The sequence below is a fragment of the Sorex araneus genome, chromosome 10 (assembly GCF_027595985.1).
Source record: "Sorex araneus isolate mSorAra2 chromosome 10, mSorAra2.pri, whole genome shotgun sequence".
NCBI lineage: Eukaryota > Metazoa > Chordata > Mammalia > Eulipotyphla > Soricidae > Sorex > Sorex araneus.
In genome coordinates, this window is record NC_073311.1 from 23,734,041 (window position 1) to 23,750,621 (window position 16,581).

At 33.6% G+C, this 16,581-nt stretch overlaps 1 protein-coding gene across 21 annotated transcripts in view; it reads right to left on the bottom strand.

Moving 5' to 3' along the window:
- The window catches only part of PPFIA2 (PTPRF interacting protein alpha 2), a 469,663-nt gene that overhangs the window by 88,981 nt on the left and 364,101 nt on the right, over positions 1 to 16,581 (bottom strand). For 11 of the 21 annotated variants that reach the window (XM_055118486.1, XM_055118484.1, XM_055118483.1 and 8 more), the window contains 6 exons: positions 14,028 to 14,174; positions 12,663 to 12,797; positions 7,800 to 7,886; positions 7,290 to 7,373; positions 6,900 to 7,031; positions 4,628 to 4,690 (listed from right to left, as the gene is read on the bottom strand). In XM_055118486.1, the coding sequence (XP_054974461.1) occupies positions 4,628 to 4,690; positions 6,900 to 7,031; positions 7,290 to 7,373; positions 7,800 to 7,886; positions 12,663 to 12,797; positions 14,028 to 14,174 (648 nt within the window). The remainder of the gene's footprint in view (positions 1 to 4,627; positions 4,691 to 6,899; positions 7,032 to 7,289; positions 7,374 to 7,799; positions 7,887 to 12,662; positions 12,798 to 14,027; positions 14,175 to 16,581) is intronic. The other 10 variants (XM_055118499.1, XM_055118496.1, XM_055118493.1 and 7 more) reach the window with 1 other exon arrangement.

Sequence of the window (16,581 nt, forward strand, 5' to 3'; positions counted from 1 at the left end):
TCCTATGGCAACTAAAGGGTCATATGGTTCCTGGGACTAATATTAGATGCCAGACATGTGCTTTAACACCTGTACTATTGCTCTGACTCCTTGTTTTGACTTTTTATTAAGGCCACCTTCAAAGTCCCTAGAGGGACATGCAATACCCCAGAGGGATCCATCTCAGAGATACACGTACTGCTTGAGCTAATTCCATGCTACCTGTAAATAATTTTAAAGTTTGACTTTTACTTTGTGAGAAAGAACACATCTTTGGAGGACTTTTGAAGAAGAGATAATTAGCATGTTTATTTCTGATTGTGAGATGAACTGGTGAATGACCATGGGAAGAAGGGAAGTAAATTAATATTATTCTTCCCAAAACAAAGACAAGAAACTATGAGGCTAGACATGGGTTATATTTTAAAGATAAAACTAATAAAATTTTTTATTAGACAGGATATAAGGTCCAGAATAATCCCATAGGTGTTAACCCTTACACAAAATAAAACAAAAAATATTTTATTGAGGATACTATTGCTAATGAGAAGTCTCAATAGGGGATGGCTTGGTTTAAGCTGAGAGACAACTACTTATCCAAATAGAGATGATGAGTTGGTTCTTGAATATATGAACCAACAGTCAGGGGAAAAGATTAGTAGATAATCTGAAATTTTTATTTTAAAAATATATTTATATCCAGAAGATCGGATGAGATATACAGAGACCAAATATGGAAAAAAATCCAAAGAGTCATATGGTTTTAAATTTTATAGATCAGGATGATGAAGAGAGATAAAAGAAGTGGTGGTATATGATTTTCCTGATAATTTATTACGAGTCACAGGTTATTGAGTGAAAATTGGAGTAGTTACAAGAGTTGTGATTAAAATACAAGAAACATGTTCTGCTGTAGGGATTACTACTCAGAAAAGGGCTATTTGCTTGATATTTGCTTCCTCTAGGATAGGCATAATTGAATAAGAATTCAAAGCATGAAACCATACTATGGATTACTTGGACAGATTGCTGAAGTTAAAAGGTTTTGGTAGGTCATGCAAAAAAAACTGGGCTCAGATCTCCACCTATAACCATGTACAAGAGTCAGATTAAAATGGATTAAAGACTTCAACATCAGACCAGAATCCCTAAGGTACATTGAAGACAAGGTTGGCAAAACCCTCCACGACATTGAAGCTAATGGTTATCTTCAAAGATGACACACCACCGGCCAAGCAAGTGAAAACAGGGATAAACAAATGGGACTATCTTAAACTAAGAAGTTTCAGCACCTCAAAAGAAACAGTGACCAGGGGGCCTGAGCGATAGCACAGCAGGTAGGGTGTTTGCCTTGCACGCGGCCGACCCGGGTTCGATCCCAGGCATCCCATATGGTCCCCCAAGCACCGCCAGGAGTAATTCCTGAGTGCAAAGCCAGGAGTAACCCCTGAGCATAGCTGGGTGTGACCCAAAAAGAAAAAGATTTAAAATAAAAAAGAAACAGTGACCAAAGTACAAAGACAGACTACAAAATGGGAAAGGATATTCACCCAATACCCATCTGATAAGGGGTTGATATCAAGGATATACAGGCACTGGTTGAACTCCACAAGAAGAAAACTGCCAACCTGATCAAAAAATGGGGTGATGAAATGAACAGAAAATTTCCCAAAGAAGAAATCCGAATGGCTGACAGGCATATGAGAAAATGCTCTACATTACTAATCATCAGGGAGATGCATATCAAGACAACAATGAGATATCATCTCATACCACAGAGACTGGCACACATCCAAAAAAAAACAAAAGTAACCTGTGTTGGCATGGTTGTGGGGAGAAAGGGACTCTTCTTCACTGCTAGTGGGAATGCCGACTGGTACAGCCCTTTTGGAAAACAATATGGACGATTCTCAAAAAATTAGAAATTGAGTTCCCATTTGACCCAGCAATACCACGCCTGGGAATATATCCCGGAGAGACAAAAAGGTATAGTAGAAATGACATCTGCATTTGTATGTTCATTGCAGCACTGTTTATAATAGCCAAAATCTGGAAAAAAATGGAGTGCCCAGAAATAGGTTACCGGTTAAAGAAACTTTGATACATCTACACAATAGAATACTATGCAGCTGTTAGAAGAGATGAAGTCATGAAATTTGCATATAAGTGGATCAACATGGAAAGTATCATGTTGAGTGAAATGAGTCAGAAAGAAAGAGACAGACATAGAAAGATCACACTCATATGTGGAATATAAAGTAGCAGAATAGGACACTAACACCCAAAAGTAGTAGAGAATGAACCAGGAGGTCTGCCCCACAACTTGGAAACTGGCCTCACATGCTGGGGAAAAAGGCAGCAGAGACAGAGAAGGAAACACCTAGTAGAGAATGCTGGGAGGACCCACTCAAGTTGAAAGCTCCGTACCAAAAGTAGACTATAGACCCTACATGATGGCCACTCAATACCTCTATTGCAAACTACAATATGCAACAGGAGAGAGAACAAAAGGGAATGCCCTGCTGCAGAGGCAGGATGGGTTGTGGAGGTTGGGATGGGGGTGGTGGGAGGGATACTGGGATCATTGGTGGAGGAGAATGGGCACTGGTGGAGGGATGTAAACTAAATGCAAACATGAAAGTTCATAAGTTTGTAACTGTAGCCTACGGTAATTCACTAATAATTTTTTTAAAAAAGTAAAAAGAAAAATAAAAGGTTTTGATAGGTGGGAATAACTGGGTAATGAAAATTACACCAAAATTTTGGCTAGCATAGACTTGGAATAGAAGATAATTCAAAGTCCATAAACAGTTCACAGATAATTCTTTAAACAAAGCAAACTTTAGGTGATTTGGCAAAGCAACTATATGTGTTTTCTCTGTGCTCTTGCATAGATTTTGTTCTCTACACTATCCTCTCTTTATTAAGGCCATGTGTGCCTTAAAGCGCTTTATGCAGGCTTTTTGAACTACCTACCTTAAAAAGAATTAGAAGGCTGCATCTAATTCTTTCCAAGGTAGTTCCAAAAGTCTGTATGAGGCTGAGATTTCATATAGTGCTATGATATGTCTTTCAAGAGATTGTGTGACCCTGACAGTGAAATCAAGTATTTTAAAAATCAGCATAAAATGTACACATTCTGTTACCTGTATGCTTGCTTTCCTGTTTATCCTCTCATCTTTTTCAATGCTTTCCTTGGGTTCAGTTTTGCATTTCTCCCCCTTCCTTCTACACTCTCTCCCTTCTTTCTTCCTTCATTTAATCTTTTCTTTCTAAATCATCCATTATACCTTTCTATTTTTCTTCCTTTCTTTGTTCCCCTCCTCTCATTTCCCTCCCAATTGATTTCTCTCCCTTTCTTACTGTTTCCCTCTTCACTCTGCTCTTTCTCTTACTTACAGCTTGCATCCAATACACATTTATAGAACACAACTAAGATGACTATTTTTATATTAGTTCATTGGCCTATGACCAAAATGAATTATGGTAGCAATTATGAGCAAAACTTTTATAGCATTCTAGAAGAGAAAAAAAAGACACAGTACTTGTAGTTTTTAATCATTCATAGTACCATTATGTCTGACTCTTCTGTCATATAGCCTATAGCAGGAATGATGGATTCCAGCCAAACTACTTCCACATATATTTAAGTTATTGAGTGCAATCATTCCCTTTCTCCACACTACCCACTCATGAAATCATCTGTATTCGGTACACGATGAATGTGTCACACACATTGCATTAGAAAGATTTTTCATCACAGCCTTAAAGCTTTAGTCAAGTGTTGCCTCCCAGTAGCCTACAATTATAGCAGCCATCTACAGTGATTACTTCTACTTGTAGTTCTTGCTGTCTATTTCACTCCTTTGACACATGACTGAAATACACTTCTGCTGCTCTGGGGTGTACTGACTTCTAAGATGTGTGCTCTCTCTCTCAATCAGATTTTTACAATGACTTTGGTTCTAGGATACTATTTCAAAAATAAAATTCGAAAAGACTTATTTATTATAGATATTCAATATGTTCCCATAAGATGTATCTCAAAAAGATACAGTTTAGTGTATCACTAGAAATATGTTATGGAGAAAACTGCTTTACACATTGAGTAACTTCCTAGTGTATAACATTGTATCTCAACAAGTGTATAAACAACCCTACATCCATCTCCAAAGCTTTAGCTATTATGCACAATTCTAGTTGTTTGCTCTCCTAGTCCCAACCAACCACTGCATAACTACTATTTGGTTGTTAGATACAAAGGATTTTTATTTTTTGTTGTTGTTTGTTCCTTTATCTTGTACATATGAAAGAAACAAAATATAAAAAATTTCATTCTTACTAATTTCACTTGATATAAAAGCATTATTTACATTTTATGAACGCAAATCATAAATGAATAAAACCCATTTTTTCCAGTTTGTAGTCAAGATAGTGATTAATCTTTAGGATAAAAAAGAATTTTATGCAAACATTAGGAGGACTTGCAGAGTGTTATTTTTGGTGTGCTTGATTTGTAAACATCATAAAATTCTCATTACATAAACATTTTCATAAATAAGACATTAAAGTTACAATTGTTGTAAAATGTAACAGGATTTGACTGTATAAAGGAGAAAAATGTACAAAATATAAAGTTCTATAATACCTTATCATGTAAAGATTCTTCCAGATTTTTCCTGAAAGTTTCTGATTCTTGAATTAAAACATTCTACAGAATGGACAGAAATAATATATTAGAAAAGAAAATAATTTTTATTGACTCTTATTTACTATTCAAGAATCTTTTATTCTTTCCTTGGTGTATTTATTTCTGAGTTTCCTTGGAAAACAAGTTTCAATTTTGAGACTTGAGAACACTGTACTTAAATATAGAATTGTTTGTAATATTTTGATAATAAAATTTAGTTTTGCTTGCCTCTTACAATATAAAATACTTGCCTTTTAAAATATAAAATAGGTAACTTCAGCTAAGAAAAGTACATAGTGAAATGAATATTACGTGGATGTACTATAGATAAAGAATTAATGCTTTAATTCTAATGCACCACTTTGGTAGATATGTAGCAAAAGCTTATCTGCTGCTAAAGTTTTCACAAGGTGCAAGAAGTAAATTTCTTTTGATTTTCTCTCTCTCTCTCTCTCTGTCTGACTGTGCCCTCCAAACTGAATGGGAAAATACTGGAGAAAAACATGGAATATAAGGAACTCAGAATCTTTATAAGTAGTAATTAGATTCTGCTTTGTTGCAAAGAGAATTTAAAATTTGAGTTTACTAAGGGTATTGGAAAAAAACTTATATGGACTCATTTTTATCCAAAGATAATAAATTAGTAGATCACATTTTATAGTTAAATTTCAAATATCAAATTAATAATGTACAATAACAGATAAATGAAATAATTTAACTGATCTTAATATAGGATTAATCATTAATAATAATAATTATTAGTGAAATAAAATATATTTAAATGGTTTTAAGAACTTATCCATCAGAATATGGAAATTACTTTGCCTTTAAAGTTTTGTCTGTTGTTTCCATGACAAATGTCCATACTTATAGTCCTACAATGTAAAATTTTAAATTATATTCATCTCTCAAATTTATTTATTAGTTTATTTTGTTATAGGGGACACAAATGGCCTGATTCCTACAGGGTGCTCAGAGCTTGCTCTTTGTTTTGTGCTCAGGAATCACCCTTGGCAGGCTCAAGAGACCACGTGATGTTCCAGAGATTAAACCTGGCTCAGCTACATTCAAGCCTTAACATCAGCTGTACTAACTCTCCATCCCCTTGCCTTTCAAATTTATAGAGTAAAACTAAACGGACAATTTAGCAATCCTTCTAATGACTATGTATGTATTTGGAACTAAATGGGAAAGGACATGCTTATGAATTCCAAATGTGTAGCACTGTAGCACAGTCACCCTGCATCGATTTGCTCAAGCAGGCACCAGTAACGTCCCCATTGTGAGACTTGTTGTTACTGTTTTTGGCATATCAAATACACCACGGGTAGCTTGCCAGGCTCTGCCATGTGGGTGGGATACTCTCGGTAGCTTGCCTGGATCTCTGAGAGGGACAGAGGAATTGAACCTGGATCGGCCACGTACAAAGCAAACGCCCTACCCGCTGTGCTACTGCTCCAGTCCCCAAATGTGTAAATTAATGAAAATATATCTTAATGAAATGCTTTTCCCTATTTTGAACTACTGGATGGAATATGGGGAAATACAGTTTAATAGTGAATAGTTCCAATCTATATTTTCAAGGTGATTTGTCTAACTTATTTAAAACCCTACCATTGATTATACTAAGGAATTGCCAACCAGTGCACATAACTCTTACAGGTCTGCCAGTCGCCAAATATTCATGAGACTATTGTGACTAGTCTGCAGACTTAAGGAGTATAGTTGTGTAATAATAAATGAAGACATTGTATCCCTAAACTCTGTGTGCTAACTGACACTAATCCTACTAGAGATAAAAACCCATTCACTTTTTTTTTTTTAAGATTTATATTGGTTCTAGCAATGATTACTTGAAACATTTTGATATTTCAAAGCAAATTTCTCTACTTACCCCCTAATATTTATCTTGACTTTTCATCCTTCTTTGAATAACAGGAAAATGATAAATAAAATATTTTCATCACAAAAGTATAATAGTTTCATTCATTTGTCTCCTGTGACCATCACAATATGTAGACATTTATATACCAAGCATTTAAAAATTTTACTTGAAAGGTGGTATTCCACATTTTTAATAGAAATCATTCACTTCTATAAATGTATAATGTCTTTTAATAAGAAAAGAAAATAGATATTTGATGAATATAGTTACTAAAAGCAGGGTATAAAAAAGGGATTATAAAAATGTGGTCAAATACATATAAAGTTATACTTTCTATCTTGTTACCTTCTCTTCAAGAGCAGCCATTCTTTCCTTTAAGTGGAGCTGCAAACGTTCATTGGATTCCGTCAGAAGCCTGTCCACAGTATCAGACAATCTTTTGTTGTGCTCCTCATTCATTTTCTCTCTTTGCCTAGCCTTAAATTCAAGAAAAATAATAACAAATTGCTATAAGATTATTTAAAACAGGATTTAGGCTATTTTACAATATATTTTTTATACTTTAAAAGTTATATTTAACTTTTCTTCTTTGGTTCAACTGATAGAAGAATTTTTTCTTTAAAATCATAGAACACAGGTATAAAATTTAAAATATCACCAATAATCTAGAAAACATTCGTTACCATATGTAGACAAGAGTATGGCAATGGAGGCATTTGTTCTTAATATACATACTCTTTGAAGTTCTTGATTTTTCTCTTCAAGTTGACCTTCTAGATGCCTCATACGTTCTTCAATGTTCCCATGTCTCTCCTCAGCCTGTTAAAAAATATAAATGATAAGCCTGAAGTGTAAGATTCGACAAAAAAATTCCCTCTAAATAAATAGAAATAAAATGTAAAGCAAGCTACTACCAACTGCAAATGTAGTTTTCAAAAATAAACTTTTCTTAAACAGGCAGCTGAACAGCATTGCTTGAAATGTGTCAGCTACAAAGGCCTGTTACATCCAAGCATCAGCAAAACATTGGAGTTTCTTATGAGCAATGAAATCAGCCAAATGTAACATGCAGACGGTGCGCGGTTTGAACACAAACCTGCCATTGTCCAATCGTAAGCTCCTGAAGCACTGAACTGCACAGATGGTTGATTATCAATAAATAAAAGTAACATAAGTTTTAGAAATGAAAATAAAAACTTAGATGGATTCTATTTAGCAATAGAAAGTAAAGTCCAGTAGGACTACCTTCCTACGTATGGAGATCATTTCTTGTAGTTTAGCTTCCATAACATATTGATAATCATCAGATGAGGTAGAAGAGGTTGGATCAGACTAACAAGTCAAGGAAAAGGAGAGGGACAAAATTGAAAAATCAGAACTAAAGACACTGACACTGAACAGAACATAGCACAGAGGCTTAAAATAAAAGTGTGACAGCAAATTTAGTACTTTAATAGACAGAATTTTATGTGGAAAGAACTATACTGATATCTGGTGAACAGGATGCGGGTGATGGTTTTAAATGAAAAACACTGATATGTTCAAATAAAAAGCTACCAACCTAAGGTATGAAAGGTTAGGGATGGCCGGCAATGGAACACGACTACAGAATGCATTAAAGCAACTCGAAAAGATTATGTAGTAATTGGAATTATGGGAAACCAAACACTAGAAGATGTCTCTGTTAGACTGCAAAGAATCTCATTGATTTTTAAATTTCACATTAAAAATGGTAACATTACATCTCATTGTTGAGGTATATGGTAATGACTCAGGTGAACTAAACAAAGAACAAGATTGGTTATTGACCTAAATTGGCAGAAATCAGAGAAAAAGCTAAGCCAGAAGGTTAATTATTGAGTCTTCTCCAATTCAAGCAAGATTGAGTTTCCTCAGCAACAGCAGCAAAGTGCAAAATGATTTTTGGTCAACTTTAGCACCTCTTCTCAGAGGCTGCTTAATTTCAAATGAAAATGATCAGCCATTCTCAAAAGATCAAGGTGCCAATAATGTTTTTCACATTGGGACAAGACAACTCATTTGTGAACTTGAAAACCACTAGGGACTGTTTCAAAAGTGTTTCTGCATTGACTGGTTGCTATGGAAACAAAATTGTGTCCTACAGTGAATAGGCAGTGTAGAGCCTCGCCTTTGTAAACTTAATATTTGCCTGGAGCCAAGGTTAGTTTCGTTAGGTGTCTTGGAGGTGATTCCAAGGATACCGCAATACAAAGTGTTAAACACATGTGACGTTGCTGATAGCTGAATTAGTACTTTTTGCACAGATTAATTGTATTAGTATGTTATAAACAGATTACATGTGAATTTACACAAACATTTTAGTAATATGACATAAGGATGCATGTTTTTCACAAATTTCATAAATAAAAAGTAAAAGACAATTACAATTAGAAAAGTACCTTATATCAGGACTATTAAATTCAACTCTGGAGCATATTGTTTTACATTTCATAAATTCATTCTAAACAGTGAAACTTACTTTCTGTAACTATAAGATAACATCAATATGTCAAGCTGTACCTGAAAAGAAATAGTAACCTATTCGTGGATTGGTTCGCATGCATATGTGCTATTTTATGTGGTAAATTTCATTTTAATTTGTTAAAGATTTAGCATTTTAAATGTGGTATGAAAATTATAGTTGAACATTCAAATCTTTTAAAATTTTTCTTCTTATAATATTATATCAAAACTTGGGAAAAAATAAGAAATCACAGAAATCAATTGATTTCCCCAAATTTCCAAGCAAAAGCAAGAGACAAAGCTACCACAATCTTAAACATCGTAAAATTCTTCAAAAGTAACATTTTAAACTTAAAACACAAGTAGGAATACAATAAAGGGTAAACATCTTGTACTATTGTAATTTAACACATTAACATGTATAAAATATCTTAAAACTATATTTTAACAGACAGAAGTATTAAAAATTAATCAGGGAACAGATTCAAGATAGTCAAGCACAAACACTTAATTTCCAAATCAATCTTCTTAAAAATACCACTTTAGCATTTCAAAGGTCTTTAAAAGCCCTTCTTGTTTTCATCCTAAGTACTGAAAACACACTAATGAACCAAAGACTATGAACATTCATGTTAGAAACTAAATAAGAATCTGTCATATTTAAATTATCATGCTATTTCTTATAACTTCTGATTAGTATAAAAATGAATGGAATACTTAATATAATTCAATTAATGTCATTGCTAGTAAGATATTAATTTTGACTAAAGTAGAGACCATAAGTTCATAGAACTGTGATCTCACAACTTTATTATTTAATCATGTGCATATTTGCCAAAGACAAAAATTTTAATTTTCCCTAACCATTAGTGAAGACTCTGACATTCTAAATCCTTAAATGAGCTTCAGCTATCTTTATTTTTTTGGGGGGGGTCACACCCAGTGATGCTCAGGGTTACTCCTGGCATTGCACTCAGGAATTACTCCTGGCGATGCTTGGGGGACCATATGGAATGCCGGGGGTTTAACCCGGGTCGGCCGCCTGCAAGGCAAACGCCCTACCCGCTGTGCTATCACTCTGGCCCCTCAGCTATCTTTAAATACAGAGTATGTATGTTAAAGTACACATGATCTGTGTATTTAAAGATGCTGAATCTATAAATGAAGAATCCAGTCATTACTTTGAAATAAATACAGAATTCATTTGAATCAACTAATAACTTATGTTCATCTTAGTTTTGTGAAAACTACAATTTAAACCATTGTAAATACAGGTCTCATAAAAAGCAATCTAATGTTTTCTTTTGGTGGCACTTCTTGATTGGATATTGAACAAAGCAAGGTTTCAGTGGTGATAAAAGGAAATTTCAAATAAGCACAAATTAGGATATCAATTGAAGTCAGAAATGATTTTGAGAAGACCATAAACCTGTTTGGAAAATTAGTGACAATTAAATTTAAAGAAATAACAATTTTAAAGGAAAATAAGTGATATGTAATAAAAGGTATACAATAATATATGCTAAGTAAATATCTGAGTAGTTTTGAAGAACATCATAAAAAATGAGAAGGGGACCTAGGTTTAAGCTAAGCATTTTCTAAAAACTAAATAATAAAAGGTATTCAGTAGAAAAAATATTTAAAGTATATATTGAGAATGAACTTCTATTTAATTAAAAAGAATGAAGGAGTTAGTATAGAACATCCCTTAAAGTCTTGAGAATTGAGGCAAAGGAAAAGTACAAAATTGTTGTAGCAATTATATTGGGGCATACAAATGAACTAAGCATCTCCCAAAATTATCGAAATACTCCACACAAAAGGAGAAAATTTAGAATGATATCTTCACACAGAAGATACAAGGAACAAGTTAAAAAAAAAAAACCTAAAAACTATATATCTGAAATGATGGTGTTGATACAGAACTATCCACAAGAGAAGGTAAAACAAGAAAGTAGAAAGAAGCAGAATGTATTCTTCCATTTTTTAAAACTTTAAAGGATAAAACTTTAATTAAAAATGAGTAAACCAGAAGGGATTGAGGACAAGGAAAGTCAGCAGTATTACGTAGAAATTAGTAGAAAATGATATTAGGTGTGAAAGTGAATGTGTATATAAAATTAGTTATAAGAATACAAAAGAAAATTAGACCAATATTACATCTTTATTAAATTATAAATCAATTAGTCTTAGAAATATTTAATTTTGTCTCATATTTCAATTAAGATTATTATAAACTATATTTTACTCTTTTTGCATATGAACGAAATTTAAAATTATGTAGCTTTCAGGGGATTTTCTGATAGGTTATTGCTGACAATTATCTTACACATGCAAAAATTGTTATTCAACCTTAACTCCTGATAAAATTGCTAAGCAATAACCCATTATGAAATGGATTACTATATTTTTCAATGGAAAATTTAAGAGTGTATATATATGTGCTTATACTAGTAATATAAAAAGGATTTGCAAAAAATAGTACTATGGTTGAACATTTTGGATAATTTAAACAATTTTCAAAAAATGTGATGAATTTATATTTATCACAGGAATTTCTGAAATTATCAGAGGTTACTGTAAATTATGTGTTGTATTGAATCAACATGCCCCTAATAAACTGTTTTATTCAAACACTCACTAATTTTATAGACAACCACTTATTCCAATACTTTTTTCACCAACTCTACTTTCCTTCAATTTTTCCTGATCACTATGTGATTATCTTAATTTAGCCCACTCTTTATCCATTTACTGCTATCTTCAAGTTATTTAAAGTTTCAGGGAGCAAATATGCATCTGCTTTTATAGTGCTACATCATCTGATAGATTTAATTCCATGATATGTAACTTGCACTTCACATATCTATCTTTCTCATTTCTTGGGATGTCTGGAATACGTAGCATGTATGAAGAATTATTTTTCATCTAAATGTAATTAAAAAGTAGTTAAATTTAGACATGCCTGAAGTGACAAATACAGACTTTTATCTTATCTTAGTGCTATACATATCCACTTTGAGGCAAGTCCATTTCCATTTTACTGAAAATTGTAAGTAGTCATTACAATTGATGCAAAATTATAAAGTATGCTGCTGATTGCAGAATGTAATCACTATAATAAGGGAGTTATTATTCCAAGGATTTTAGTATTTCAATTGACTGAGAAATACTGCAAATATTAAGGTCACTTTCTGACTATTTAATGGTTTCAAATTTTAGATGTCTGTAAGTTGAACTTCTAACAAATTATTTTGCATAGAAAGAAATCAGCTACTTAAAATGGTCTCTGTTTTTCTATAATAAAACTGTTCTTAAGTCTATAATAATATTATTTAATGGATACATATAAATACCATCAGTGTGTATTTATATTGAGTGACTATTTTTCTGTGCAAATATTATCATAGATAATACCAAAATATTATGTCAATGTTTAAGTTACAAATGTGTAAGGAAATCACATTTATATACCTATCACCAATGTCAACACAAATAAAACATATATAATGTGAAATATAACAATGTGACAAGATTAAATTTATTTTTCATAGAATCTAGAAAAAATACTTATAATCATTTCCTAAAGTATGCCTAAATTGGCCAATTGTTTCATTTCATTACCTTTGTCAGGGCTGCAATTCTCTGAGCTAGTTCAGCTTCTACTTCAGGTAAAGTTTCAGCTTTTCTCATAGTTTGCTGCAACTTTTGTTCAGCCAACTCAAGACGTTCTTGCAACTGCCTGTTCTTTTCTTCCATCTGAAAAAAGAGAAGGAGAGAGAGGCAAAGAATCATAATCAAGATATCAAACACTTATCATCCAGATCTCTGGTAAAGAACGTCAATTGTTCTTTACTAAGGTATTATTTCCACACCTATCATGCAAATTAGTAACTGTTCACATGTTTCCATGTTATTACTTACACATATTCCTTTAATATGCATGTGCAATTTTTAAAAGGATGTCCAGATCAACTTTGGCCCCAGAGTAGATGGAAGACAAAGGAGAGTGAGGAGGAGGGGCTGAAGAAACACATGAGAAGGGCAAGGGTAGGGGATTAAGGTACAAAGGTGGTAAGAAATGACAGAGCCAAATATCCAAATCACAGAGTCAATAACGCTGAAATCAAGAGACCCAAACTTCAACAACTGAATGTAGTTTTGTCAGGCAGGATGGAGGTAGAATGTAGGAGGAGTACTTGGAACATTAGTGGAGAGAAGTTGACACTGGAGGTGGGATTGGTTCTGCAATACTATATGTCTAAAATTCAGCTAGGAACAACTCTGTAAATCACGGTGCTTTTAATAAGAAATTAAAATACTCTTACATAGTAAGCAAAGTACGAAATAATGAACATAAACTTGGTGAACGAAATACACATATCAACTAAGACCACATATAGTAGTAAACTATTAAAATTTTAGAATTTTTATTAAGAATCCAGGCTCCAGAGATCAGATTGGCAAAGTTTTTAATCAAGGGCCAGATAGTAGATATTTCAGGATATGTGCATCATGCAGCTTCAGCCTCAACTATTCAACTTCTTACAGGAAAGCAGATGTACAGATAATGATCAAATGAATGGGTATCGTTATGTTTTGATGACAAATTTACAAAACAAGGCCATTCTTTGGGCATATGAGTCACTGGTGCCTACTTCTAATCTGCTTAGTATAATTAAACTGTGCTTACTTCATAGAAAGTGGCTAAACTTCAGCCAGGTAATACATGCAAATTTTAAATGCAGTTTTTGGCTCGTGTACAAATTCAAAGGAAATATACACCATTATTTTTATAATTCTAAAGAAATTCATTTATCTTTCTAAAAAAGTAAACTGCATACTGAAAAATATTCTGTTATTGTGAGTTTGATTATAATTTATAGAGAATGATTATTGCCTAGCAATAAACTCTCTTACTACCTTTATATTTTCTTACTGTGGCTAGAACACAAATGATAGAATTAGAACAAGACAAAGATACTGAACCTGCCGTAGGATGGCCTCCTTGTTTGCTAACTCATTTTCTAATTTATCATTCATGTCATGTATGGAGGTAGATTCTCTCTGAGCACTTAGGTAACGCTTCTCAAGGGTTGTGATTCTTTCTTCCATATCTTCTTTCTGTGCCATGGCCTACAATTGAAATAATAAAATATTAACACCAGATTCCCAGATATGTTAGTGTATTTCCCTACTATATGAATAAAATAGTAAGATATAAAAATAATTGTTTTATTCAAATAAATACTTGTGTCTCTTTTTGTTGAAGGGTATGAGTTTAATTTGTCTTCCCAACTAAGCTCACAGAAATCTTACACCTTGGATTGACCAAAAGCCTTCTGTTCACTGAGAGTTTGATGAAATGCACTTTGACACTGCTTGATATCTGTCGTGTTATTCTTACAGGGCTGGGGAAAAGCTGGGGTCTTTGGTAGAAGGGAGTGGACACTGGTGATGGGACTGGTATTACACACTGTATACGCAAAACTCTTAAATCACAATGTCTAAATAAACACTGTATGCAAAACTCTTAAATCCCAATGTCTAAATAAAATAAATGAATACAAGGAAGAAAGCAGGTGATAAATTATACCATTTTACAATTATAAATGAATTCTCAAGTCATAGATTTGATCAAACAGTGGCAACAGCTCTACATTGCAAAGCTATTTTCAAATAAGGGGTAAAAATATTATCAGTATTTTCACCTTCACATAGAAGTAAGAGCGACACATGGTTAAAACATGAGGTCATAAAGGTAAATCTGAATCAAATTCACACACAAACTGACTAAATGACTTTGAATATTATTTTCTTTGCTGCATACACTTCAATTAAAAGTGAATTTAAATAACAAAATGGGCATATCACCATCGGGGAAAAATGGAATAAAATCATTTTGCTGCACATAAATTTTGTGAGATTCAGGACAAAATTTACCCAAGTCTAGAGTAATTGTAAGGTCATGTAGCTATATTTGGTTCCCTTTGCAGCTCAAACTTTAGACTAGAGATTGATAGAAAAGTGTATAAAATTATTCAAACCAAAAAAGGCAACGCAATCAAACTGACCTTTAGAATCATCTCCTGGACACCAGTGTGGAGTAACCAACAACAAAGACTGCCAGGAAAATGGTAGTCTAGGCTTCAGTGACAATTAGGGTAAAGGAGAGTTTAATGATGATAGTAGCTTTTCTATGGAAAGTGGATTCATCCTCTAGTCAAAAAAACACAGAGGAAGAATATGCTTGATGATGGGTAGTGAAAAAGGGACAATCTAACAGGTTTTATGGTAGGAATAACGTTGCTCTAGTTATTTTTAGTTTTTTTATGTGCACGCACTATTTCAAAGTCAAATAATATCAAAAAATGTGCAAAGGGGGGCTGAAGTGATAGCACAGCAAGTAGGGCGTTTGCCTTACACGCGGCCGACCCAGGTTCGATTCCCAGCATCTCGTAAGGTCCCCCAAGAACCGCCAGGAGTAATTCCTAAGTGCATGAGCCAGGAGTAGCCCCTGTGCATCGCCGGTGTGATGCGACCCCCCCCCCCAAAGAAAAGCAAAAAAAAAAGTGTAAAGGATTCTTAACTTGAGTGCGTATGGACATGCTGACAACTTGACAGTCCCCAAGGCAACTATTTTTCTAAGTCCCAACTTCTTACACTGTTGGGCCACAACCCCATATGGGGTCACAAAAATGAATGTGGTGGGGGGGAGTCACAAAATTGGTTTTAAAATACATTTATGATTTTAATCAGTAAATGTTTGACTTCTATACCTATTTTAAATTTCTATATTCCTGGGGTTGCATAAAAATTGATTGGCAAAAAAGGATCAGAAGTGGGAAAAATTTAAGAAACCTGTTCTAACCTCCTAGTCTATAGGCAATTTATAACGTCAACTCATGTCACTCTGCAATCTCAGTTCCATGCAGAGAGAAGTTTTGTTGTCTTTATTATCTAGCTTATTCCTACTGCCCTTTAAGATACAAATAAACATGGCTTTATTTAATGTTCATAAAAATTTTAACTGTGAAGGCGGTAAAATACACGAAGTTGGCAAGCAAAAATCATACACAAAAACTTCTCTAAGGAGCAGGAGAAATAGTTCAGCAGGTAGAATGTTTGCCTTCCACACGATTGATCTTTCAATTCCTGACACCCTATATGCTTCCCCAGAAATCACCAGGTGACATTCTTAAGCAAACAGCTGGGGGTAGGCCGGGGGTTTTGATCCCCCAAAAGAAAAAAAAAACTTTTTAGACATAACATGCATATTATAGATTTTACTTGTGTTAAAAACAATTATTTTTAGTAGTTTTTAAACATTTATTTTTATTTTTATTTTTTTGCTTTTTGGGTCACACCCTGCAATGTACAGGGGTTACTCCTGGCTCATGCACTCAGGATTTACACCTGGCAGTGCTCCGGAGACCATATGGGATGCTGGGAATCGAACCTGGGTCAGTCATATGCAATGCAAATGCCCTACCTGCTGTGCTATTGCTCCAGTCCCAAAACATTTTAATTTTTAAACTTCATA